At 35.5% G+C, this 24,562-nt stretch overlaps 2 protein-coding genes and 1 pseudogene across 3 annotated transcripts; 2 read left to right on the forward strand and 1 right to left on the reverse strand.

Annotated features, from left to right (window-relative positions):
- Positions 1–723: 723 nt before the first annotated feature.
- LOC143618227 (gibberellin-regulated protein 6-like) lies at positions 724–2,025 on the forward strand. The gene is made up of 3 exons (XM_077090520.1): positions 724–892; positions 1,197–1,254; positions 1,553–2,025. Exons 1-3 carry the CDS (start codon positions 830–832, stop codon positions 1,732–1,734), a joined length of 303 nt encoding a protein of 100 aa, XP_076946635.1. The 5' UTR covers positions 724–829; the 3' UTR covers positions 1,735–2,025.
- A 3,543-nt stretch (positions 2,026–5,568) lies between these two features.
- LOC143618225 (2-dehydro-3-deoxyphosphooctonate aldolase 1) lies at positions 5,569–10,013 on the forward strand. The gene is made up of 14 exons (XM_077090518.1): positions 5,569–5,650; positions 7,661–7,758; positions 7,951–8,047; positions 8,134–8,199; positions 8,280–8,339; positions 8,463–8,537; positions 8,611–8,695; positions 8,814–8,872; positions 8,958–9,002; positions 9,076–9,174; positions 9,265–9,312; positions 9,400–9,447; positions 9,560–9,659; positions 9,773–10,013. Exons 1-13 carry the CDS (start codon positions 5,615–5,617, stop codon positions 9,614–9,616), a joined length of 873 nt encoding a protein of 290 aa, XP_076946633.1. The 5' UTR covers positions 5,569–5,614; the 3' UTR covers positions 9,617–9,659; positions 9,773–10,013.
- Positions 10,014–11,500: 1,487 nt separating this feature from the next.
- Positions 11,501–20,462, reverse strand: LOC143618223 (pleiotropic drug resistance protein 2-like; annotated as a pseudogene). Its single transcript, XR_013150972.1, has 17 exons — positions 19,951–20,462; positions 19,743–19,863; positions 19,570–19,658; positions 16,323–16,698; positions 16,144–16,233; positions 15,168–16,068; positions 14,617–14,777; positions 14,429–14,532; positions 14,168–14,333; positions 13,912–14,078; positions 13,495–13,822; positions 13,091–13,382; positions 12,799–13,015; positions 12,492–12,719; positions 12,240–12,411; positions 11,902–12,156; positions 11,501–11,822 (listed from the first exon to the last, which is right to left on the reverse strand). The product of XR_013150972.1 is annotated as a pleiotropic drug resistance protein 2-like (transcript).
- Between the last annotated feature and the right edge of the window lie 4,100 nt (positions 20,463–24,562).

The raw sequence follows: 24,562 nt of genomic DNA on the forward strand, positions 1-24,562 counted from the left end.
ACGATGTGAGATTCGTTTAAAGTATTACAAAAGATAGCATATCATTTTATGATTGTTTTCTTTTAGATCGTGGTATGTGCACCTTATTCTTATATCATTTAAAAGAGCTTTATTTTACACACTAATAAAACCACTTGAATTGCGCATCAAGTTTGTAAAACATAACACAATAATGTAATTGTTTCGACCAATGAAATGTATGTGTCAGAGCTGTTATACCAGTACGTCAAACTTGTACGCATAGATGTAATGATTCTAAGTTCTAACATGCCATTATAAAATTATACATCAAAACTCATTATAACAATGATTAATGAGTAATAAGATTTTGCAAACTAAGCATGTCCTACGTACAACCCGTCTAATGACTATATGGTTCGGTCTAAAAAAATCATATCAATACAAGCCTCTTACATGTCTTAAATATGAATTTGGTTTTTAGTGTGTATCACAACCGATCTAAGAACAACTTAGCCTCCAAGATTTTCGGTTCCTCGTCTCAAGAAAATAATAGTAATATTATTGGCTCAACAACATTAACATATATGAGGTTTAATAATATATCTTTATTAATATTTTTTAAATAGATAATAATCAATTAATATTATTGTTTGGCAGGAATGTGGCCACTAGGCTTGTGTCGTAGCGAATTGAAACCCGTGATCCAAATTAACTGTTCCCTAACCCGTACGCCTACGGTTTAAATGTGGACCGGCATGCAGGCTACCAAAACGATATCACTGGTCCTTCATCTATAAATAGCTGCAACAAACACCATCTTTCTTCCATCAAATCAAACTAATTAACTATCTCTCCCAACCCAACCACCATGGCTAAGTTCTTCGCTGTCTTCCTCTTGGCTCTCATCGCCATTTCCATGCTTCAAGCCGCCGTAAGTCTCGTCTATTTCGTGTGCCAACCGTTCAAATGTTCGATCAATGTTTATAACACTGTTACGATCAATACAAACAACTTTTAACGTGGGACAGACAAAAATAACTAGACAAATTATTATTATTATATTATTATTATTATTATTATTATTATTATTACTTTACTTAATTTTTTTGTTGCGTAATTACTCTAGTACAAAACTTGAGTAATAATAATTACTTTAATTATTTGTACATTTAGTATTTTAATTTTGTTTATACCGGATCTCACCCCACATTACTCAATTCATTTTGTTGAACTAGGTTTCTGCCAATGGAGGACATCGCGGAGGATTTGGACCTGGAAGTCTAACAAGCTCTCGTAAGTTTCTCGATATGATCTAATGTTCATATCTCTCTTTAATTGGCCATTAACGCAATTGCGATTTTGAAATTTCAACATTAATTGTTGCAACTGTATACTTTTTTTCAAACAAAAAAATGTATTAAAAAAACAGTAGTGTTTACATCAACACATAAGACAAACGGACAACAAGGCACAAGCTACATCGCTAAATTCATAGATCTTAAGATCATAACATTACTATCTACTGTTTTTGAAATTTGAACATTAATCGTTACAATTGTGTACTGATTTGTGTGGAATGAACGAATTACAGAGTGCCCCGGCCAATGCGTAAGGAGATGCAGCAAAACTCAGTACCACAAGCCATGCATGTTCTTCTGCCAAAAGTGTTGCGCGAAATGCCTGTGTGTCCCCCCTGGTTTTTACGGAAATAAACAAGTTTGTCCATGCTACAACAACTGGAAGACGAAAGAAGGCGGTCCTAAATGCCCCTAGATCGATCAAGTTCGTCGATATTTACATAATTAACATCGGTATCTTGCTGTGTCCTAATTACTGGAGTAATGTTGCTGTATGGATCTACTATATGTGTTCTACTTCCTTTTTGATCTTCAATATTAATTGTTGTACTAGTGAAAATGGACTAACGGATTATTATTGTTTGTTAGTGTGCCGCAATCCATTGGATGCTACTATTGCATTTCACATGTGACTGGGCCCTATGTATTTCACAATTATTAATATAGTTTCATTATATTAAAAATATATTTACTTATTTCGTAATTTTTTTTACTTTGCATTTGATGTTCTCGTCGTGAATTATTACATAATTTTGCTATCAGATTCTATTTGTACCAGATACTCAGATAGTGTTATATAAAAACATCTGATTTTAAATTAACCAATATTGTTGAAAAAACATGATTAAATTTAGTTATAAATATGAAACTATAAGCTAGATCAAAATGTACCTTGATAAGGACGGGTTATTTGATACTTTGAGGTTGTTACAATGTTTACTGTACTTGTAGTAATCTTCATCTTATCAAAAGTGTGAAGGTGTTAATACTTAATAATAATATAGGAGTATTAAACAAAACAATAATACGTTTGTCGTACGTGTGGTCTCCCACATTTGAAAAAAAAAAGGTTATGCAAAGCTAAATGCAACCGTAGTAGTTGTAGTTGTATGACATTAAGGCACTTTTATAGATTGTAGGATATTTTCACACATGGCACATTAATTTTAGAACATGGGATTTCTATACCGACTCTACCCTACTTTATTGTAGTTAAGGATAATAGCATCAGCGTGGCTTTGCACAAACATGCCTAAGATTAATCATTGAAACATTTTATGTTATGTTTGTACTTTCATTGTACAAGTTCAAATTATACAACTTGTTTCAAACATCAACTCAACAAATCACATTTAGGTTGTTTCTACCACAGATCTTATACATAGAGTGACATTTTTCTTTGTTATTTATTGTAAATAAATGAAGCCTTACACACAGTATGCATTGTGTATCTACACCAATCTATGGTAGAAGATCGGAACAATTATTTATTTCAGTGTATTTCACTTATTTATCAAGAGGGGGTGTGGGGAGGGGTATCGGAAGAAATGATAAGAAGATATTGAAACATCAATTTAGAAGAGATGATAGAAGCAATAGTTCACTTGGGCCACAGTACTAAGCAATGGAATCCTGAAATGGCCTTATATCTACAAAATGTAAAGGTATGGAAGGATGTCTTCAAGATATTGAGACATATTAATCATCAGTGGTATCCCAAATGTCTTTTGAAGTCCTATGTCATATAAACATTTCAAAACCAACAGACATTAAGATGATTTAACATAATGTACATACACTTTCAAACCCAAATAAATACACTAAGGTTATGATGTGTTAAATTTATAATCTTATAAAAATAGACCCCATCTTAAATTTTTAGAATAAAGAATAAAGTATTATTTGCGTTCCTATGGTGAAATGGCAAAATTAGCTTGCAACTCTATTATGAATATTTGACCCCTTTGACCCTTAATTTTCAATACACTTTGCATCACTTAGGGGGTGTTTGGGTGAGCTTTTAAAACTTGCTTATTTGCTATTTGTTTGTTGAAAAGTAAAAAGGGTTTGATAAAACAAATCTAAAAGCTTCAAAATGAAGCTTTTCAAAAGTTGTTTTTGCTTTTCAAAAAGCAAATAAACATAAAAACAATTTAAAAAGCTCCTCCAAACACCCCTTAGTCAGTTAAATTACCAATTTGTCCCTCAATTTGATAAATTACCAACAATCATCATCAACCCCCGCCACTCCAGCCCACCATGTAAAATCTCTAAAAGATTTGTTTCATTTATGTCAAAATCCAAAAGATCAAGGACCAAATTGTAAATTGGTGAAATTAAACCCCAGCAAACCATCACACAATAGCCGGCGGGCTGCTAACAAAATAAAAGAGCAATGGAACGCCACCTGCAAGCCTACAACTCGTTGCTTAACCTCGAAGCTAGCTAAATCTTCGTTTAACCCATGTATGTTGACTAATCGAAAAGGAATGACATGTGGTATCACGTTTCCAAGATTCGGTTATTGTTCAATTATCTTCGTTGTGGTTTTGTTTGACATATGTTCGGATAGGTTTGTTTTACTTAAGATCATACAATTGTGTATTTCATATATTTAACTCGTATAAATGTTTATTCTTATTTTTTTTGATCTATACTCATCTATCTATTTGATATTCTATGTATTTAGAGGATGGCTTTGAGATTGCTTATTTTAAGCAACTTATGACTTATTAACTTTATAAAAAAATTAAAAAATGTTTGATATTATGTGTTATTGTGAGGAGATAAATTAGTAAGTTACAAAGTTGTAACTTATTAACCTATGAAAAATAAGGAATCTCAAAACACCCACTTAATCTTATAAGGCCACGTGTAGTGGGCGAAATGGAACGATTTTGGGCGTAAACACCGCCCCCAGGTGATTTTTGGGGCGAGAAGGGGGAGAGGGGGTGGGGGCGAGGGATATTAGTCGCCTGCTTCACTTTGATTTTATTGTATATATATATATATATACCTTTGCAAATTGAGAACTTTGAGAACCATTTTGGACCATTAAAAACACCTTTAAAAAATATTTAAAAAAATCATAAAACAAAAAATAATAAAAAATTTAAAAAAATAAAAAAATTAAAATTCTTATATTTCATATGTATAATTTTATATCATCTTTAGTTACGTAATATACACATATGTACAGTATCATTTATCTTAAATTATACACACGTGTACAAAAAAACATGTAAATGTACATATATGTATACATTATACATATGTGTATATAATTAAGATAAACCGAGTTTTTTTATATGAAACCGGGATGATAAAATAAGAATTTTGGTTTTTTTACTTTTTTGATTTTTGTGTGTTTTTTTTATTTTATGGTTTTTATGGTCCAAAATGGTTCTCATAATTCTCAATTTCAAAAAAGTTCTTTCATGATCATGATCCTATATATATATATATAGGGGTTGGATCAAATACAAATGAAATTATCGTGCTAAACGTGAGAGTCAAGTAGAGTAATTATGTATACATAATTACTCTACTTGATTCTCACGTTAGCACGTTAATTTCATTTGTACGTTAACCTTCCCTTATATATATATGACTGCAACACCATTACACCCAAAAAAACAAAACCTACAATTTACTGATTGGGCGTTACATGACGCAAAACGCCCCAAACGCCTCATTATAGACCCTCCATTACACATAGGGGCTGTTTGTTTACATCTGAATGGAACCATTCAGATGTAAACATTTGATTCATTCAGACTTCAGATTGTTTTGTTCCAAACAGAAAAACATCTGAATGGCTAAAATTATGTCTGAATCATTCAGACTTGTTGTTGCTGCTGAATGGGACAGATGTTCATTCAGACCTGACTCATTCATATCTGAATGAACCAAACAGCCTCATAGTCTAACAAAGTTACAAAGTAATATTATTAATAAGAAGTAAAAAAATTATAACCACGTTACACTATTCTCATCCATCCGAGAAAGATGCTAATGCTATTAGTAGATCCGTGCAAAATTAGAAGCGTCAATTCGAACCCACCCGACCCGAGTCCACCGACAGGAACGCGCACTACAGACTGTAGTGTAGTTTCACCGATCTCTGGTAAATCATATATATAGTCGCATTGCAGTCTGATCTTGTTCACATCTCAGATTTACTTTACTTTCTCATTGTCATTCCAGAAATTTTAAAATATCAGTGATTATTATTATTATTATTATTATTATCATTTCCTTTTTGATTTACAGATTAATTTATTCAAACTTCAAATATGAACGCATCAACTGCGCTATACAACCAGCTTAAGGTATGCATTCGTTTCTTCTCTTAATTATTTATCTGTAAATTAGTAATCGTAATGGATTGCGCAAGTTGTATATAATAGTTAGAGATCAAACCCTAGGGAGGTGTTTTGTTCTACACTCTGTTAGTAAAATAAATATTTATGCGATCATTGGTAAGTATAAAAACTAGGACCTGCATAGTTATGCTTAAATGTCCAACGAACGAACCGTTCAGCGGGAAGTTCTATTTTTTCTCTCCATTTAATTAATGAACGAACATGAACAAAGAATTTTGTTCTGTAAGCTTATCGAACAAACACGAACAGAGGGCGAGTTCGTTCAATTGTGTTTGTAAACATTTGGTAATGTGTTCGTTTAGGTTCGTTCTTTTACATGCGTTCATTTACATCCGCCCGGTTACGTTTGTGTACATGTATATGTTCGTTTATTAGGATTTTACTAGTACTGAAGAAACACTAAGTGAACCCTGGAAAGATTATAGATAATCTGGACAGATTATAGATAATCTAGGGGTTAAGTAATGTTTCCCACGGATGAGGTCTAACTGAGAAGGCTGTTCTTCAGGAGACCTGCAAAACAAACACCGTAAGCTCGTCACTGAGAAGGGGAGGGTTCCTCCTTGTGACCACCCTCCGGCGTGAGAATCAGACTAGATTGCTCTGAATATAAGTGTATATTAAGAGATTGCTAGATAACTGGGTAGCAGATGATCTTACCATTCCAAGATGTTGGAGTATTTATAGCCGAAGGTAGGTTTCCAAGCAGGTACAGCCGGCTGAATAGTATTCCTGTTCTACCAACAGTGGACTATGCACAGGCCATACTGGTTGGTGGGTAGGTTACGGCCAACAGTGACAAAGTCGGCTGCACTATTCCACCAACTGTAGATTATGCACGTCCCACCTACTGTGGATTGTACGCAGGCCATGCTGGTTGGTGAAAAGGTTACGGCCAATAGTAACACTATTCCACCAACTGTAGGCTGCGCATGTCCCACAGTAAGGGTTGGTGAGTAGGCAGCGGCTAATAGTGACAAACAGTACTAGAGGGTGCTCCTCCTCGCACTGTTGTCGGTGAGCTGTCACCCTGTGATTGGCTCATGGGTTGTTCTGGTCAGATCGTCTGTCCTATCCATACCTTGGTAGGTATAGTACAAAAGATCTTTCAGAATCATACAGACTGGCTCATTTAGGCGGGATTGTTCCTGCCTTGCTCATTCCTTCATGTGACTACTGAAGTATCTATTGTCTTGTGCGTGTAGCCCTGCTGTCTGCGGGTAGCCTTCCCTGATGGCTTGTATCCGCAACTGCGGGAACAGGCGGGGTACTTCACCATTGGGAGGCTTTCCCTGCGTGTATAGCTTGCGTACTGCGCGTAAGGTTCTATGAGCATGGTGGGTCCTGCCGGAGCAGATGGTCTTTGCGCCGACGTCCCTGTTCAAGGTGAGTCTTGCGGGACCAACTAGGCTCTGCTGGGACCTACCTCTTCAAGTACTATTTTTATTTGTTTGCTTTTTACAATTACTATTTTGATATAATATGTTTAAATATGATTAATTTGTAAAGCTTTTTTGGATATTATGTGGTGTAATTCCGGATTTTTGGGCAATTTTGTGTTGATTTAGGGATTGTTATTCTCAATTTAATAAATGTTTGTTTGTGTTCGTTTATGCTTATTTGTGTGTTTCCTTTAGTGCCCGGTCACGTTCGTTTGTGTTAGTGTCCGTTTACAAAATTAATGGACAAACACGAACAGGCTAAATTCCTTAACGAACGAGCACGGACCTGAAATTTTGTTCGTTAAAGTGCTCATAAACCGTCAGTTTGTCTGATAAAAACTTTACGGACGGACACGAACAAGGTCTTGTCCGGTTCGGTTTGGTTCGTTTACAGCCTTATGTTACTCTATACTTTTCTCACTGTGACCTTGAAAGTAAGTTTCACATTAGTTACCATAATGTTTTATATTTAAGTAGACAACTTATTTATCCCCTGCTGTCAAACTTGTAACAGGATGCACAACCTTTCTTTGTGTTGGCTGGTCCCAATGTGATTGAATCCGAGGAACATATTTTGCATATGGCGAAACAGATAAAGGCCGTCACTTCAAAGTATGTTATTTTATCTGTTAATTAGCAGATACATTTGTCCCAACATTAGACAGATCTTGTGGATGTTCATATTTCCCCTTTTTAAATAAACTGCTGCACATCTAGATGCAGTCGTTGCATACTTTAATTATTTGATTTATTTTTCTCGAGTTTGTTTTGCATATAATGCATATCTTGCTTGCGCTTTTGCAGACTCGGATTGCCATTAGTTTTCAAGTCTAGCTTTGACAAAGCTAACAGAACTTCATCAAAATCCTTTCGAGGGCCTGGATTAGCCGAGGGTTTGAAGGTAATTTAATTTCCTAAATTTTCTTATGGTGAAAACAACATACATCTTGTTAAACTGTATTGAGTTGTCTTGTTGGTCAATTGCAGATCCTTGAAAAGGTGAAAACAACATATGACCTGCCCATAGTGACTGATGTACATGAATCTGACCAGGTAATCATATTGATCTGGAAAGGGTTAATTTGCAATTATATGAAGATGCATAACTTGATATAGCTATTTCATTTTATCAGTGTGAAGCAGTCGGGAGGGTTGCAGATATAATTCAAATTCCAGCCTTTCTGTGCCGACAGGTACGATTAATCCAACTTATTATCATCAAGAAATCTTGTCTAGTCTAAATTTTAGTTTTTTTCTTTCTTTCTTATTGTTTTTCCCGAGGTCAACACATTTAATCTGTTTATTTTTTCTGGCAGACTGATCTTCTGGTTGCAGCTGCTAAGACTGGAAAAATTGTAAATATAAAGAAAGGCCAGTTCTGTGCTCCATCAGTAAGTCATCACCTTCAGTTGACTACTTGACTTCATTGGTCATGGATAACTTTCTGACCTGTTGACTTTGCAGGTCATGACCAACTCTGCAGAAAAAGTTAGATTGGCTGGAAATCAAAATGTTATGGTTTGTGAGAGAGGGACCATGTTTGGATACAGTAAGCTTATAATATAACTTTTTTAAAATTTATGATCGACAGTTGATAGTGGATTTGATTTTTAAATGTTTTTCTTCCTTCTACAATCATAATGTATTATTTATTGTCTATGATGCAGATGATTTAATTGTTGATCCACGCAACTTCGAGTGGTTGCGAGAAGCTAATTGCCCTGTTGTAAGTACAATAACAATTATATATTATCATCATCAGGTTAAGTACAATAATATTTTTATACATATTTTCTATTTCTACAATGCAGGTTGCAGATGTCACACATGCATTACAGCAACCTGCTGGGAAAAAGGTGCAGATGCATACATATATTTCATCTGTGTTATGTCTTCTTTATATTTCTTCTAGCTAATTTTTTTAAACAGCTGGAAGGTGGTGGTGTTGCAAGTGGAGGCCTTCGGGAATTAATACCTTGCATTGCAAGGACGGCAGTTGCTGTTGGAGTGGACGGGCTTTTCATGGAGGTATGTAATAAAAAAATATGTTTTATTGGACATCTTTAGTATTTTATTTTTGTAGAATTTTTGCTTATAAAAGCTTATTTATGTAATCAGGTGCATGATGATCCATTAAATGCTCCAGTTGATGGCCCAACACAATGGGTAAGTTTCATACTTTCATGACATTGAAAATACTAATATTATTTTATTCAACTTTGTTTGACTTGGATACAATGCTCTTGAAAACAGCCTCTACGCCATTTTGAGGAGTTGCTAGAAGAGCTAATGGCAATTGCTGTAAGTTCTTACGCATATGTTTTTTAAAGCTTACACCTATTGGTACACACATTAGTTGTACAATTATTAGAGCATCATTTTAATTTTTCTTTTTTGTTTCTTATTTCTAAAGAGGGTTACTAAGGGGAAGAAGCAATACAAAATCGATCTCACTCCATTTCGTGAGTAAAACCTCATGCATGCTGGTTCTCCATGCGTGATCAAGCAGAAAGGTACATGACTTGAAAATCTCAACTTTTGCACATAAGATGTTTATTATTAAGTTTGTATGTTATGGGTTATGTTACTATGATTTATACATAACTTATGTGGCGATTGTTTTCAGGCAAGATCTTGGGATGTGCCTAAACGTGTGAGAGATCACAGCATCGTAATCTGTTGATGTCTTAGAATATATGTGTGAGAAATACATTATTGTTGGATTCATGGCGTGTATCAATATCCAAATATTAGTTTTTTGTTTCCTTTCATTTTAGGGGCGGTTATCTTAAAAGATGTTAAAACAGTTTGAATATTAAGACATTCGTATATTATCGCATGAAATATACGAGTAGTTTCGGATCCTACATTGGTTTTGTTTATGGGCTACAAAGCAGCTTTTTGTTGAACTTTTGAGTTAATTACACAAATAGTTCATGTTAGCTGACTACGGTACCAGTTATAAAGTTAGCTACAACTTATCACAACACTAGAAATAGGTGGTAGAAGGGTTGAACTATATCCGCCCTTGCTAACTTCTGGAAACTTGGTAATCCGATCTAGCGACTACAGAAACTGAAGCTAACCACCTCCTCAACTCGACGATAGCGGTGCTCTTGGGTGATGGATTTTTTTTACGCGGGGGGGGGGGGGGGGGGGGGGTTGTTAATGATTATCATTAAGTTAGTTCACAAGTAATCTTCTATTAGGGCCATGTTTCATCAATGTTCTTAATATATGTTAATAATTATTAGAATCTACAGATGCAAAGTTGAGATGAATGTTAAAACATAGTTGGTGAGCATCCCATACAAAAATTAAGCATATTATAGTATTAGTAGGAAACCGCATGATACTACGGCGAGGACAATTGCGACCCGATGACAATTTTAAATTTCTAAACATAACCTTGGAGCAAAATACAGCCAAATATCAAACTACAATTTTTTTTATATTTTTTTTTCAAAATTACAATTTTTTTAGATTAGGGTTTTTTTGAAAACCAAATGGGATCCAACTATAATAGAGAGGCAGGTAAGCGGGCAACATGCTGCGCCGCCATATTCTTTTGAATGACACAACCGATCCTACTGAAAACAAAGTTATCGTTCTTCGGCGCCGTGGAGTTACTGTGCACGACCGCTGAACTACAATTACCAAATAGTTATCAAAATCCAGTATCAAATCTGACATGTTAGGTCTTATAGCAAGGAATCATAGAACCCTCCTGCCAAATAATTGTTCTTATCCTCTCACATGAACACTAAAGCAAGCTGCAAAAACATAGTCAACTCAACTTGGCCCATCCTAGTTGCAACTTTACCGCATAACAAACATGCTATGCAATAGCCTAAGTGCCTAACTCAACTTTGCCCATTCTGCAAATCCAAGTGCTCAACTCTAGTTATTATTTTTTGTTGATTTTCAAATTATCTACAAGACATATTGCTTAATACATTTAGTTGGGAGTTTCATAAACTAAATTTCTCAATAACTTATATATTATTATTATTATTATTATTTTTATTATTATCATTATCTTATATTACTATTGTTTCTACCAAAAATCTCCACCTTAAGCTTAATTTCCTGGTAACATTGCAAGATCCAAGGGTAACCAAGTTGATAATGTTCTTGATGATCGATGCGCGTTTTATGCTTCTAAGCCTGTTGTGGATTTGTCAACAGCCCGTTGAAGAGCCAAGGCCGAAGCCTCAGGCCCACCCTCAACACTCAAGTCATAATATCCATAAAGATCTAAACATGCATATGTAAATGGATATGAGCATATGCTTATATATAAGTTTGATATGTCATAGAAAACACATTTTGAATTTGTACATACATCAATGATAGAATATATGTTTATGAAATTCATTCTCCAAATGCATTTGAAGTCTTAACTTCTATCTCCGCTGGAAGTTGAAAAACTTGATGCCACAGACAAAGACGATGCCGAAAAGGAACACCCAACCAACATGGGCCAAGGCAACATAAGGCAAAAAATCATACTCAAAGCCTAAAAAATCTTTAATAAACTTCTTCACTGTCACCGACGTCTGACCTGGAATCTCCACCAGTCTCTCAATTTGTCCTAGCTGCGAGGCTATCAGGCCGTATACAGTCCATGCTACCGGTGAACCCCAGTAATACCACCTCCACCAGATTGGGATTTGCTGCAAGTTTCAAACAGTTTTGTTATATGTTATACTTCATTCAAGAATTAGTAATTATAAGTTGTTAAGTGTGTTGTACCGTTCTAGGGATCACGAAACCGGAAAACAAGTTCCAGAATCCAAGGAAGAACGACATCGAAATGGCTGCAATCTGGTAGTTTGGCGTGAGAGCTACCAGCATCATACCGTATAATGTGAAATAGAGAAAGCACGTGTATACGAAGAAGTAGAACCAGAAGAAACTAGCACCGGACCAGTGGAACCCAATCATCGCATAAACTAAAAGACTGTAAATGAACGTTTGAATGGCTACGTAAGCCACCTCAATCGCCACCTGCACACAACATAATGATCCACTCTCATTTTCCTTCTAACTCCTTCATTCTTTAAAAAAAAAGTTCAATAGTTTTATCATACCTGCGCGAATGCATATGGTACTGCAGAATACATGCCAGCAGCTTTCTCTCGGTAGAAAATCGTTCTTTCTACAGACACCACAGTCTGGACAGCTGATGTACTTATTCCACCAAGAAGCATAACACCAGCATACATGGCTCCCATCAGATTCATTACATCTTGTTGTCGGTCCCTGATAAAAAAAGCTTTTAGAATTACAAATTACAATCCAATGATGTGAACGTTGTGTGCTGGTGTTAGCGAGGTTCTTACACTTTTTGGCCTTTATCCCAAAATATCACTCCAAATAGAACGCCGACCATTGCTGTCATGAAGAACCTTGCAAGATTATACTGCGGATTCCTCCAATATAACCAATGTTGTTTCCATAAGCAAGCTAAGCACTGTGTCCACAATGATTGAGAGTACTTCGTTGGGAAGTAAAGATCCTGGGACCCTTGTGTTGGTGCACTTAGCTCGGTAATGAGCTCCTCGTTCCTCCTGTAGTTACAAAGAACACATATCCAAGGGTCTTAATAAAATCTAAATTATAAAGAACATGAACCTTAAGGAAACATACCTATGTAGATCCGAGTTGGCATAGATCTCTGCAAAATCAACACCGAGTTGAGCTTCGACTGCTGAAGAAGTAGCATCAAACATCCACGTGGCAGGATTTTGACCTTCTTCTATTCTTTAACTCCTGGAATAGACTGAAAATATTGTATAAGCATGTGAGAACGGTCTCCTAAAGGTCCGGTGTATGTGACCTTTCCGCCTCTCTTCATCAACAATAACTGCGAATGTAAATAGTAGACTTTGAAGTTAGTTTAATCGGTGGGAATTTAGTACTTGTATTTAAGATAACTTACCTCATCAAAAGCTTCAAAGATCTCGATATTTGGTTGGTGAATTGTGCAAACAACGGTCCGACCTGTATCTACTGTGTTTCTGACTGCACGCAGACAATAGCAGCAGCTCTAGCATCAAGTCCTGATGTGGGCTCGTCCATGAAGATAATTGACGGATTGTCGACAAGTTCTACTGCTATCGTGAGTCTTTTTCTTTGTTCCGTCGAGAGACCATGTACTCCTGGAAGGCCCACCAATGCATTCCTTAACGGGCTCAATTCAACCAAATCCATGACTGCCTCCACAAACATCTAAACCCGAATATGTTGCGTAGTTAGAGCTATCAAGATGGGCAAGTATGTACCATTTGAATCGTTAAAAATGAAATAAAAACCAAATTGAATAGAACTTGAAAATCTTACATGGCGTGCTTCTGAGGTTGTCTGAAGAAAGACGCAACCATGCAGAGTACACAAGCGACTCAAACACAGTGACATGCGGAGAATGAATATCGTTTTGTTCACAGTATCCGCTTACACGTGCAAAAGTCTCTTGATTTTTAGGGTAACCCGAAATACTGACATTTCCATCAATGTACCCACCGGTCTTTCTTCCAGCTAAAACATCCATTAGTGTGGTCTTTCCCGCCCCACTTACACCGACCAGTGCTGTCAGGACACCGGGCCTGAAGGCACCACTGACATCTTGCAGAAGTTGTAAACAATTTTCTTCAACTCCTTGCGCTTTCATTTCCTGATAACAATATGCAATTCTTTTATTCTATTCTTTCACAGATTATTCAAGGAGATTAAGTTCCTAATGTCGGTAGAATTGGGACTTACAGCTGGCATATCTACATAGTAATTGACATGATCAAATGCTAGTGATAGCGGTTGAAATGGAAGCACCATTCCTTTCTTTTTGCTTTTAGATCTTGTCATTTCTGTTTGTGTGTGCTTCTGATTATGTTCGTCTTCTGTCGGAACAACCGTCTTAGAATCTTTGAAAGCTGGGGTTTGGATCAAAACATTAACTAAGATACTATTGTGCAGCATATTATAAAAATAACACAAAGTTTTTAAGATTTTGTAATCTTACGATTTAGGTATGTCAGAGCTAACACAAATAGAAGATTAAACAGAAGTGAAAACCCGAAAAGCACCGCAACACAAACCCAAAACATATACTCGGATGTGAACATTCCCCTGGACTTCAAAAGAACCTTTCCTACTGTCGGTTCATTGATCCGTGTATCAGGGTTTGGCTGCAAGAAAAAAAGAAAAAATAAAATTAAACTTGAGATAAGCTAAAACATGGAATTTGTGGAACTTGCCAGTAATGAGGATTATTTGAGCTTACGGTATTCCATCTATCATCTAAAAACTCATTGATCACGATGGCGTTTTGTGCATACATCATGGGAGATATGTAATAACTCCATATCATCCATGGCTTAATGGCATCTGAAAGAAACAAGATATGTTACGAACAAGCTCAATCAAATTTAGATACACTTGCTACAGAGAGTTATTATAAAGATTACAAACCTTTGGCAACTATAAATCCACCTAGTACAAAAACTAGTAGCAATGAAAATGAACCGAGAACACTTGCTACAACCTGTGTTCTTCCAAGTGCAGCAATTAAACGGAAAAGAGACAAAGCCATCTGATGTACGCCAGTATATGCCAAAAGTTGCTTGAACAACCTGATATGATTTAAAAATAAAGACACATATTAGGAGCCAACATGATAAGTTTCACTTCGGTCGAGACGGCGAACACGCTTATCTATGCACTTCATTTTTGTGTTGACTTGGCGGGTTGACATGTTTAACTAGCTCGTTTTGTTTTTAAAATATATCTTTTGTGTCATAACTTAAACTAATTGGGTATTTATGCTATTATTTAAAGGATAAACTAATAGGGTATTTTATGCTTGTTATTTGGTTGTACGCGAAAAGCAGTGTCAGATTCGGTTTAATGTGTCAGACACGAATTTCAGGTTTGTCATGTTCGGTTTGTTTCAGGTTCGACCTATCAACTCGTGAACATGAACCCATATAACATCCTTACATAGTTAAGTGTAAGGTACTTGCCTACTAGCGGAAGGAGCAAATCCAATCGTATAGTAGGTTAAAATTATCCATATCGATGACTCCATGATCGATATGGGAATCTTCATGATGCACATGGGAATTGCAAAAGCCCATGCAGGGTAAAAAAAAGAATCTCTCTGTCTGAAAAACACCGGCAACGTGTTAACCGTGAGTCCAAGTTCAGCGGTCCCATTAAACATCGTATTGACGAGACTGAAAAATAAAGCACCGAAATACTTCCCACCATCTTCAATTCGGCCAACTTTCATTTCAGTTCGAAAGAAAACTGTGAAAGTTATAACCGACATAATAGTTATCTTCATGGTCTTGAATATGTATAAGAAACTATTCCGTTTCATCATTAACCACTCGCGGGCTATGTTTGCTTTGAGCAGCTCCAAATGTGATATACCATACTATTCTTTGACCAATGCAGCAGGATGAACATTAGTTTTTTCATATGGAACAGAAAGATCGTTAAAGAGGCGTTGACCAACATGAAACTGTGTGAATAGTTGACTGAATTCAGAGACCGAGATGTAACGGTACGGTTCGTTATTATTAAACCAGTATTGTTGTTGGTCTTTGTTTGAAGTGACTTCTTGCAAACAGTCAGCAACTCCTTTTCTCTCGGGACATTTGAACCCTGCACTCTCGAAGAAGGCGAGAATATCTTCACGTGGGCCCTGGTAGACAATTTGACCCTCGGAGAGGAGTATGACATCGTCGAATAACTCGAATGTTTCGGGTGTGGGTTGAAGAAGTGAGACGATCATCGTTAAATCCATGATATGAGCACCTTGTTTCATGTATTTGACTATTTGGAAAGTAGTTGAACTGTCCAAACCAGTTGATATTTCATCCATGAAGAACACTTTTGCAGACCCAACTAGCAATTCTCCTGATGTTGCATAAAAGAAAAGAATTATTTATAACCGAACCTATTTTAACACGTTACATTGAACACAAACAATACCAGTAGTAAGATGCCTTTTCTGTCCACCGGATATTCCTCTTGTCATTCGTCACCCACCGAGGTATCAGAACAGATATCTAATCCAAGAATCTGCATGTTTACGTTTGCATCTATCCGATTAACTTTAGAAAGTAAAACAAAAACTTAAATAAAAAAGTTAAAAACCAAGATAAACAAACCTTAAGAACATAGTCTGTAACCAAACTAGATTCTTGGCCAGCGACCGCTATGGCTTTCATGAAAGCATCAATTTCTGGGTCCGGTTTAATCCCTGCGAGTTTCTCACGTCGTGAAAGTTCTGTAAGGAGGTCATACCTGGTTCCTACGCCAAGGCACCGACCAGCAAAGTCAAAGGTCTCTCTAACAGTCATCTCACCATAGTGGACATCATGTTGGCTGATGTAAACAGCTGTTCTTTGAGGAATGAACTCTGACATATCATGACCACAATAAGTAACTTCACCGGAGACCTTTAGATCAGAATCTAGTACTCCACCAAGCGCTTTCAACAGTGTAGTCTTCCCGGAACCAGGTGGCCCAAGAAGTAGTGTTAACCTGAAAAAAAAGTTAAAAAATAAATCCAGTCTGGCCTACTAATTAAACGGGCTACCAGTTTAACCGTTAACCGGTCCATAAACAAGTGTTAAACCGGCTGACGGTGTTCATGAGTCCCATTATATGCTAAAGCCAAAGCTTGGCGGTTAAGCGTTTTTATATAGAAATATCGGCACTTCATTATTTTCTTGATTTTTTATAGCTTGATTTTATCTGAATTTCTTTGATTTGTCATCACTTAATCCATTTAAACAACTTACCCAAAATTCATAGATAACATAATCAACTCCACTCTCTCACTTTATAATGAAAGACAGTTTGTTATGCATATCACAAAGCAAGAACACCATATATTTATTGATTTTTTAGATTTTGTTTATGATTATATTCTGTTAACTATATATGATGAATATGATTTGTTTTGATGTTTTTTTTTAATTTTAGTTATGAACTAACTTGAGTTATTTGTTTAATGGTGTGTATATTGAAGTAACATATTTTTATCATATTATGTTTTGGTCATTTATATAATAATAATTTACAGCTAGTTCCATGAAGTTCTTATTACTACTTAGCAGCTAAAAGTTTGCATCTGATTGCTACTGTTAGTAATGCCTAATAAACTGAATCTGATATATTGAGTAGTAAGCTGTTGTGGCAAATGATAATGATGTCCATAAAAAACTAGACCAAAGAGCTAAAACTAGTAATGTGCATACACCGACAGTGTTAAGAACCTCTTGAATGGACTCAAACATTTAACTTATAACAATGACCGATTCTCATGTTTTTAAATTATAGAAGATGCATGTTTTTTTTTATTTAAGTGCGCTTTTTTTTTCAAGGCCCACATTTTTTTACGCCTAGCGCATAGGCCCTCGAAGTGGCCTATGCGCCTTAGGTGTGCCTAACCTTGAATAAAATGACTAATCAAGTAGTATGCATTCAAGGTGGAAGCTGGGCATTTCCACCTGCTATAGGTTTATAGTTCACCCAATTGTAAAAAGGGCAAATACCATAAAAACCAACCAACTTTTTTTTTTCTCACAAAAGTCCCCCTATATTTTTTTGCATGTTAAAGTCCCTACACATGATGGATTTGAACATAATTGTAAATTTATTTCTAAAAAGAGTAATTAAATTACAAATTAGCTCCTTTATGTTTAAAGCAAACCATCATTTTCATTTCTTTAATTTTCACTTTTAACACTTACACCCAAAACTTTTTTGCCGGCATCAGGTATACAAGTTTTTTAAATCTTGTCGTTTCTATCAACCTTCATGCATGTTTTAACGCTAAATAAGAGGTATCTTATTTTTTTTATTTATGCATTTTTTTTATTATATAAGTTGTATAATTATATAATATGTATGATATAGTAAATTAACCACACATAATGACGGTTAAATCAACACTCAATAAACAAATTAAAAGTTGTACATACAATGAAATGAAACAAAGTTAATGTCCTTCAACTAAAATATAATAAATCTCTCAAGAGAATAAAACAAAAAAAAAATTATTAAGCTTGAAAAATTGATTCTCAGACCTGACCTGTAAATTCTTAGCTTATTCACTTTTGCAAATTAGAGTGTGAATGAAGAGATTCATCTTCTTTGCCTACTAGGAGTTATAGCATATATTTTCATTCAGGGGCGAATCCAGAGTTCGGTCAGGGGAACGTTTGCACCTACTCAAGTCCATAGTTTATTTTATAAATTTGTAATATATTAGGTCCAAAGATCCAAGTGACCCATCCAAAAACAATTTAGTGACCCATCCAAAAGATTTTTTGAATGCTTGTATAATTTGTATTGTTGAAAAAGAAACACTTTTAATTGTTACGAATGAAGCTATAATTGACCGTTTTCAAAAGATGAAATCACGTAGAGGTCAACTGCAATATGTATTTTGTTTATGTTTAATAAAATTTCATCATCATCGTACTCAGTATATCCCATCAATAACAAAGCTATAGTAGGGTCTGAGTAGGGTAAGATGTAGACAACCTTACCTCTACCGCATAGGGATAGAGAGGCTAATTCCGGTGAGACCCCATACTCGATAGTAGTTTTGCATCAAACCTTGGACATAAGACACATTACACTCAACCATCAGGACACCGCCGATTGGTGCATGTACAATTGTCTTTCGGCTATCAACGTCACCACATGATGCATGATTAACCTTGCGCCACTTTTAACGTTATTTTCTCAAGATTAGTAAAATAGCGTTAAAATTAGTGCAATTTCACTTTTGCCCACTCGAGGGTTCACACAATCACACGTATATACATTATATGCGTGCACAACAAGCAGAGAAATCTTTAATGAAATTTATTGTTTACATTTCTATACTTAGTTTGTTTACTGTAAACTTTTTACTCGGCTTGTTTCGGTTTGACCCGACCCATTTTGGTTTGACTTGTTTTAGTTTGAATTGACGAGTTCTAGGTTGAACCTTTTTTTGCACCCACTGGCTAAATTTTCTGGATCCGTCACTGTTTTCATTGACAAGAATTGTCATCCAAATCGGAGTGAAAATGAAATTAAAAAAAAAACAAGGGATTTATACTTTTTGTATTTTTGTAATGGTATTAGGATTACTGAGAGCAAATTCAAGTTGAAGTACATAATATGTAAGTGACCATAGAGATAAAGGATCTAATTTGTAATTTAATTACTCTTTCTAAAAAAATCACAATTATGTTCAAAACCACCATGTATAGGGACTTTAATATGCAAAAAAATGTAAAAGAACTTTTATGAGAAAAATGAGAAAGTTGGTTGGTATTTTATAGCATTTGCCCTTGTAAAAACTAACACATGATATCTAATCCTATAAGTGAAAATGACACAAAACATACATACCTTGATGGCCTTACAATCCCACTAGCATCATGCAAAATCTTGATAGCCCTCTTTTTAGATGGAACAAGCCGGATGAATCGAGCAAGTCCCTAATTAAATCGGTAGAAAAATGCTTAATTATAAAACGTCCTCTATACTATGAATCCATATAATAAACTTTAGAATTATCAAACCTCTATAGCGTTTAGGGTAACATTTAGCAAAGTAGGAAGAGCCCTTGAGCCAACATGAACATTACCTTCCATTGACAAATTCTTGTAGCGTACTTCGATCTTTGAAGTCTCAATCCCGACTCTATATATGTACACGTATAACATTAGTAAATTAATAAAATTAAATATAAAGCATCATCCGAGATCGAATACATAAAATGATGATCACCTAGCAGTTCTTTCTCTAACTCTAATAAGAAACTTCTCATTATCTTGTTCCACAACCTTAAGCGCATTATCGAATAGCTGCTTTTTATCTCGAGGACTAAGATTGTAATATCGATTTCTTTGTGAACGATTTGTCCATTGTCGAGAATCTGCTTCAACATGCCTTTCTTCAACCTATCATATGTAGGAAGCTTTTCAAATGCTGCCCATTTAAGTTCTTGTTCATCAGCCTCCCTCCTGATCTCATCTTCAATACTAACTGATGACAAACTCCTCATCGGATCATCTACGGCCTCCATTTCGACTATCAACATATCCAGAAATCAAATAACGTTCGATGATTATAAATATATATACAGACAACTAAATTATATATATATATCATACGACTAAACATTCAAATAAAAAACCTGAGGGTCTTCAAGCAAATGAAACGTACGTCAATAGTAGTATGCGTCTAGGTTTTGTGTCTTGCGTGAGAGATAATACAGTCTATTTAAAGCACATTCATTTGGAATCAAATTTTAATTCTATTTAAGACTTCAGTTATATATTTTCTTTTTTTGTGTTTATGTTGCGTATCTTAGGAGATTTATGCGGCCGACATAATGATTCATATATTTCAGTTGAATTGTACTTATAGAAATAGAATATTCCTTTCACTTTATCTGGTCAAAGACTTGTGCACGTGGGTTTTTATTATTGTTTATTATTTTAGGCAATAGCCAACTTCCTTCTATAATTAGTCAACTTAGAGCGATTGTTGGGCAAATGACAAACCTATCTGCAAATGTACATTTATTTATGATGGTAAATTACACTTTTCTCATTTATCTATTGTACATTTGTACATATAAATTATATACATGAAGAAAACGAATAACAAGGAATTACAATATTCTGTTACAATCAAGAACTAATTAAACGAGAGGATACAAATTAGAACATTCTATAATTGAGGATATATCATAATTAAATGGAAAGAATAACTCAAATATTTTGAATTGATTATTATTCTAGAAGAATCGAGAGGAAAAAAACTCATTGAATTGATTTTTATTCTAGAAGAATCTAGAGGAAAAGTTAATAACTCAAATATTTTGAATTGATTATTATTCTAGAAGAATCTAGAGGAAAAGTTAATGTGTAGCGCGGCCCAAAATTTTTTTATTCATGAGAAAACTGATACATAAAACGAAAAACAATTGCACTAAATACGTATTTCGTCAAGAAAATTGAGGGGTGATGCGGGCTACCCCTCAACCAATGCTAGCTAGATTCGCCCCTCCCGACAAAAAAGTTTCTAATAGACTCCAGTTTTTTAACGATGAAGCACATTCACCCCTGCATAGTGACATCGTATCCCTCCTAGTTAACTAGTTAAAGAACTTGAGTAATGAAACGAACTAGTCAAACTCTTAAGTACTACGAGAGACATGTACCAAACCACTGAATTGCCCACATTTTCTATTTGTATGTGTGAGACAAACACCGAAAGGTGTTATGATATGCATACATCAGTAACTACATTGGAGCAATAGTTGTCGACGACGACCTTCGTCTGACCGCTTTAACATTTTTATCCACCACATGGGGTGAACGTCCACAACGAATTAACAAACTAAACATCCATTGTATATGACACTGCAATATTCATTATTGTTTGTTATATATGGGGACAAATGGACGGTCTCCAATCCTGCGTTTTACATCACGATGTTTCAAATCGTGATAGAAACCCCACGATGAACATGTTTTATAGCTACCAGCTGCACGATTGCTTGACCTTTATACTTTATTACTTAGAGGTGGTCGCTTGTTTCAATAATACATGGTTGATGCTTATGTATGTGCATAGAAGAGAGTCGTCTAGATTACATAAGGCAAAACAAAAGCACGTTCAAAACCGAATATTAAACCAATTCGTTTTTTTAGTTGTATTTTATGTATGAATTGGTAGGTGAGATTTATCTTTACTTATTATCAATCATCTTCCCTGTCAGGAAAATTACATTATTTTATATTTTGTTCGAAGGCAATTGCGTATAGCGAGTTATATAGGAATTATTGTAATGTGGAAATTTGTTTCGTTCAAATTGTGTGTGCACATGTTATGTTGTTAATATCTTGTTATATATCCATTACGATAATATGTGTTCATAAGACTCGAATACGACCAGTTTTGCTAACTGTGTTTGGGTGTTCGACCCGAACTCATTTAGACTAAATCCAAATTCGTGATTTTCATGTTATGTTTGTGTCATGCCAAAATTTCAGAAGCCCAATTTAGAATATTCTTCAATTATGAAATGAAGATAATGTAAACTATATTTAATTTAAAATTAGTGGTTTTCGGTTAAGGCATGCATATAGGGATGGCAGAAATGTCCGAGCACGACGGGTATACCTGAAACTCGACATAAATGGGACAGGTATATCCGAAACCCGTTAGGTATGGGCCGGGTATGGGATTGGGATGTAAAAATTTTCATATGTACGGTCCAGCCGTCCGGGAAACCACATACACATTTACGCGAAACATATGCCGGAATATTTCTTTGTTTTAGTTTTAATTTATCCTTAACCCTTGCCTATGCTTCTTTTTAATAGGTTTATAGATACAAAAATAATGTTTTTTCTTATGTGATATGCAGTTATTGATATTTTTATATATTGTAGGTTGTGAAGTACAGGGTTGGTTTCATAACTCAAAAAAAGTTAATAACTTTTAGGAACTCATAACGATCAAACATTTTTTTTATATATTAACAATATTTAAGACTAATTTTATCATATTTAAAAAAATTGATTACATATATATATCACAAGTTTACACATGCATGTGTAAAATTTATGTAATAACAAATTTACATGTATAAAAAAAATAGATATGTGTAAAAACTAATTTTCATAATTGTAACCGTAAATATAAATCTACACTCAAAATAAAAAGCGTTACTTATTAATAGTTCCTTAAGGATCTTAAATAATTTATGAGTTTTGTAATGATACTCATGCATAAAGTGTGTGTGTGTATATATATACTAGTGAGAGGGCTTGCGCGTTTTGGCGGGAACGCAACGAGAATTCAGTATGTAGCGGTTCGGTTTGTTATGCTACCATGTACATAGCATGAACGTCTAAAGTGTCATTCACTGTCATCTTTCTCGTTGACGGGTCATCCCTTAGATGGCCTTGATGCAGATGTATACAAAGTTGGAGCTGGTTATATATTTCAATCTATCTGGCTAGAGGACTAAGACTTGGCGGTTCGTAAATTAACCCATCAAGATATTTGTGTTTATAATTTAGAAAAGAAAAAATTATAAATTTTGTCCTTTTGAATTGCATAGATTATGTAATGGGTCCTTTATCAAAAATAGTTTCACTCTTTGTCCTTTATTTGGATGTTTGCCATGTTTTTATCCTTTACACTAACGAATGTTAAGTTTCTCAGTTAAGTCATCTCATGTGCCCTGCACATGAGGGCATTTTAGTCATTTAACAATTTAAAGGACTATTTGTGTAATATGTAAAAAGATTTATCTAACTCATACACCTCACATCTGTATTTCATCTCCTTCACTAACAAACCCTAAAATCCACCCACCTCCATTACCACACCACAACCCCTTCCTTCGTTTCCCAAACCTCCACCATCACGCCGCCGTCACTGAAACCCTAACCCTAGCTCCATCCTTAACTTGTCTTCATTGATAATGTGACGGTTCAGTGGCCAGTCTGATCAATGGGGGAACATAACGGCGGGTACGGGAGTTGATTCCATTCCTTGCTCATCGTATCGGGCACTTTAAGCAGTGTTTAATTAAAGCTTCAGGCGCCGGAAACCCAGGAAACCCAATATGAAACTGCCTCATATACTATCGGAATCAAGTGAAGCTTCTTATTCACCACCTAAAGCTAATCATAGCTACAACCCAGATCAATACACCTACAACGCACTACCCAATTACTCATCCACGCTGTCACAAGCTTCCTCCGTCTGGAACTGGGAAAACTTCTACCCGCCGTCGCCGCCGGACTCCGAATACTTCAATCGCCGGAAACCCACTTTCGAATCCGACGATGACACATCATCAATCCCTTCATATTCAGAACGACACGGGAGTTACAAACAACCCAATTCCGATAAGGGTTCTGTTTATTCAGCTAATTATTCAACAAAAACATACCATCATCAGAAAACTGATAATAATAATAATAATATTATTACTGAATCGGAAGACGAAGAAGAAGAAGACCCAGAAGAGGTTCAATGTAGTGAATGGGATCATGATCATTACAATACTACAAGTTCAATTCCGATGATGAAAAACAAGAAGAAGAAATTGATTCCAGACCGGAGATTGAGAATCGATCTAATTTCTGATCCTCAGTTCATAACGAGTCGGTGGGTCCGACGCAGTCAGCTGCGAAATCAAAGTATTTAGTGGAGACTAAATCGGTGAAGTCTGAAAACGTTGGATCGTCGTCTTCGACGAGCTGGAAGACCGGTCAGTGGGGGAACATAACGGTGGGTACGGAGTTGATTCCATTCCTTGCTAATCCGACCGGCCACTGAACCGTCACATTATCAGTGAAGACAAGTTAAG

The sequence above is a fragment of the Bidens hawaiensis genome, unplaced genomic scaffold, assembly GCF_021521415.1.
Source record: "Bidens hawaiensis isolate Kalapana, Puna unplaced genomic scaffold, B.hawaiensis_p1.1 tig00065842_1, whole genome shotgun sequence".
Lineage (NCBI taxonomy): Eukaryota > Viridiplantae > Streptophyta > Magnoliopsida > Asterales > Asteraceae > Bidens > Bidens hawaiensis.

What these genes read in the sequence shown, in the direction of transcription:
- LOC143618227 (XM_077090520.1), top strand. Translation starts at nt 830, where the DNA reads ATGGCTAAGTTCTTCGCTGTCTTCCTCTTGGCTCTCATCGCCATTTCC. An exon ending in TTTCCATGCTTCAAGCCGCC is followed by an intron (nt 893 to 1,196) that starts GTAAGTCTCGTC and finishes TTGTTGAACTAG; the next exon opens with GTTTCTGCCAATGGAGGACA. An exon ending in TGGAAGTCTAACAAGCTCTC is followed by an intron (nt 1,255 to 1,552) that starts GTAAGTTTCTCG and finishes AACGAATTACAG; the next exon opens with AGTGCCCCGGCCAATGCGTA.
- LOC143618225 (XM_077090518.1), top strand. Translation starts at nt 5,615, where the DNA reads ATGAACGCATCAACTGCGCTATACAACCAGCTTAAG. An exon ending in CAGCCTTTCTGTGCCGACAG is followed by an intron (nt 8,340 to 8,462) that starts GTACGATTAATC and finishes TTTTTCTGGCAG; the next exon opens with ACTGATCTTCTGGTTGCAGC. An exon ending in AAGAGCTAATGGCAATTGCT is followed by an intron (nt 9,448 to 9,559) that starts GTAAGTTCTTAC and finishes TTATTTCTAAAG; the next exon opens with AGGGTTACTAAGGGGAAGAA.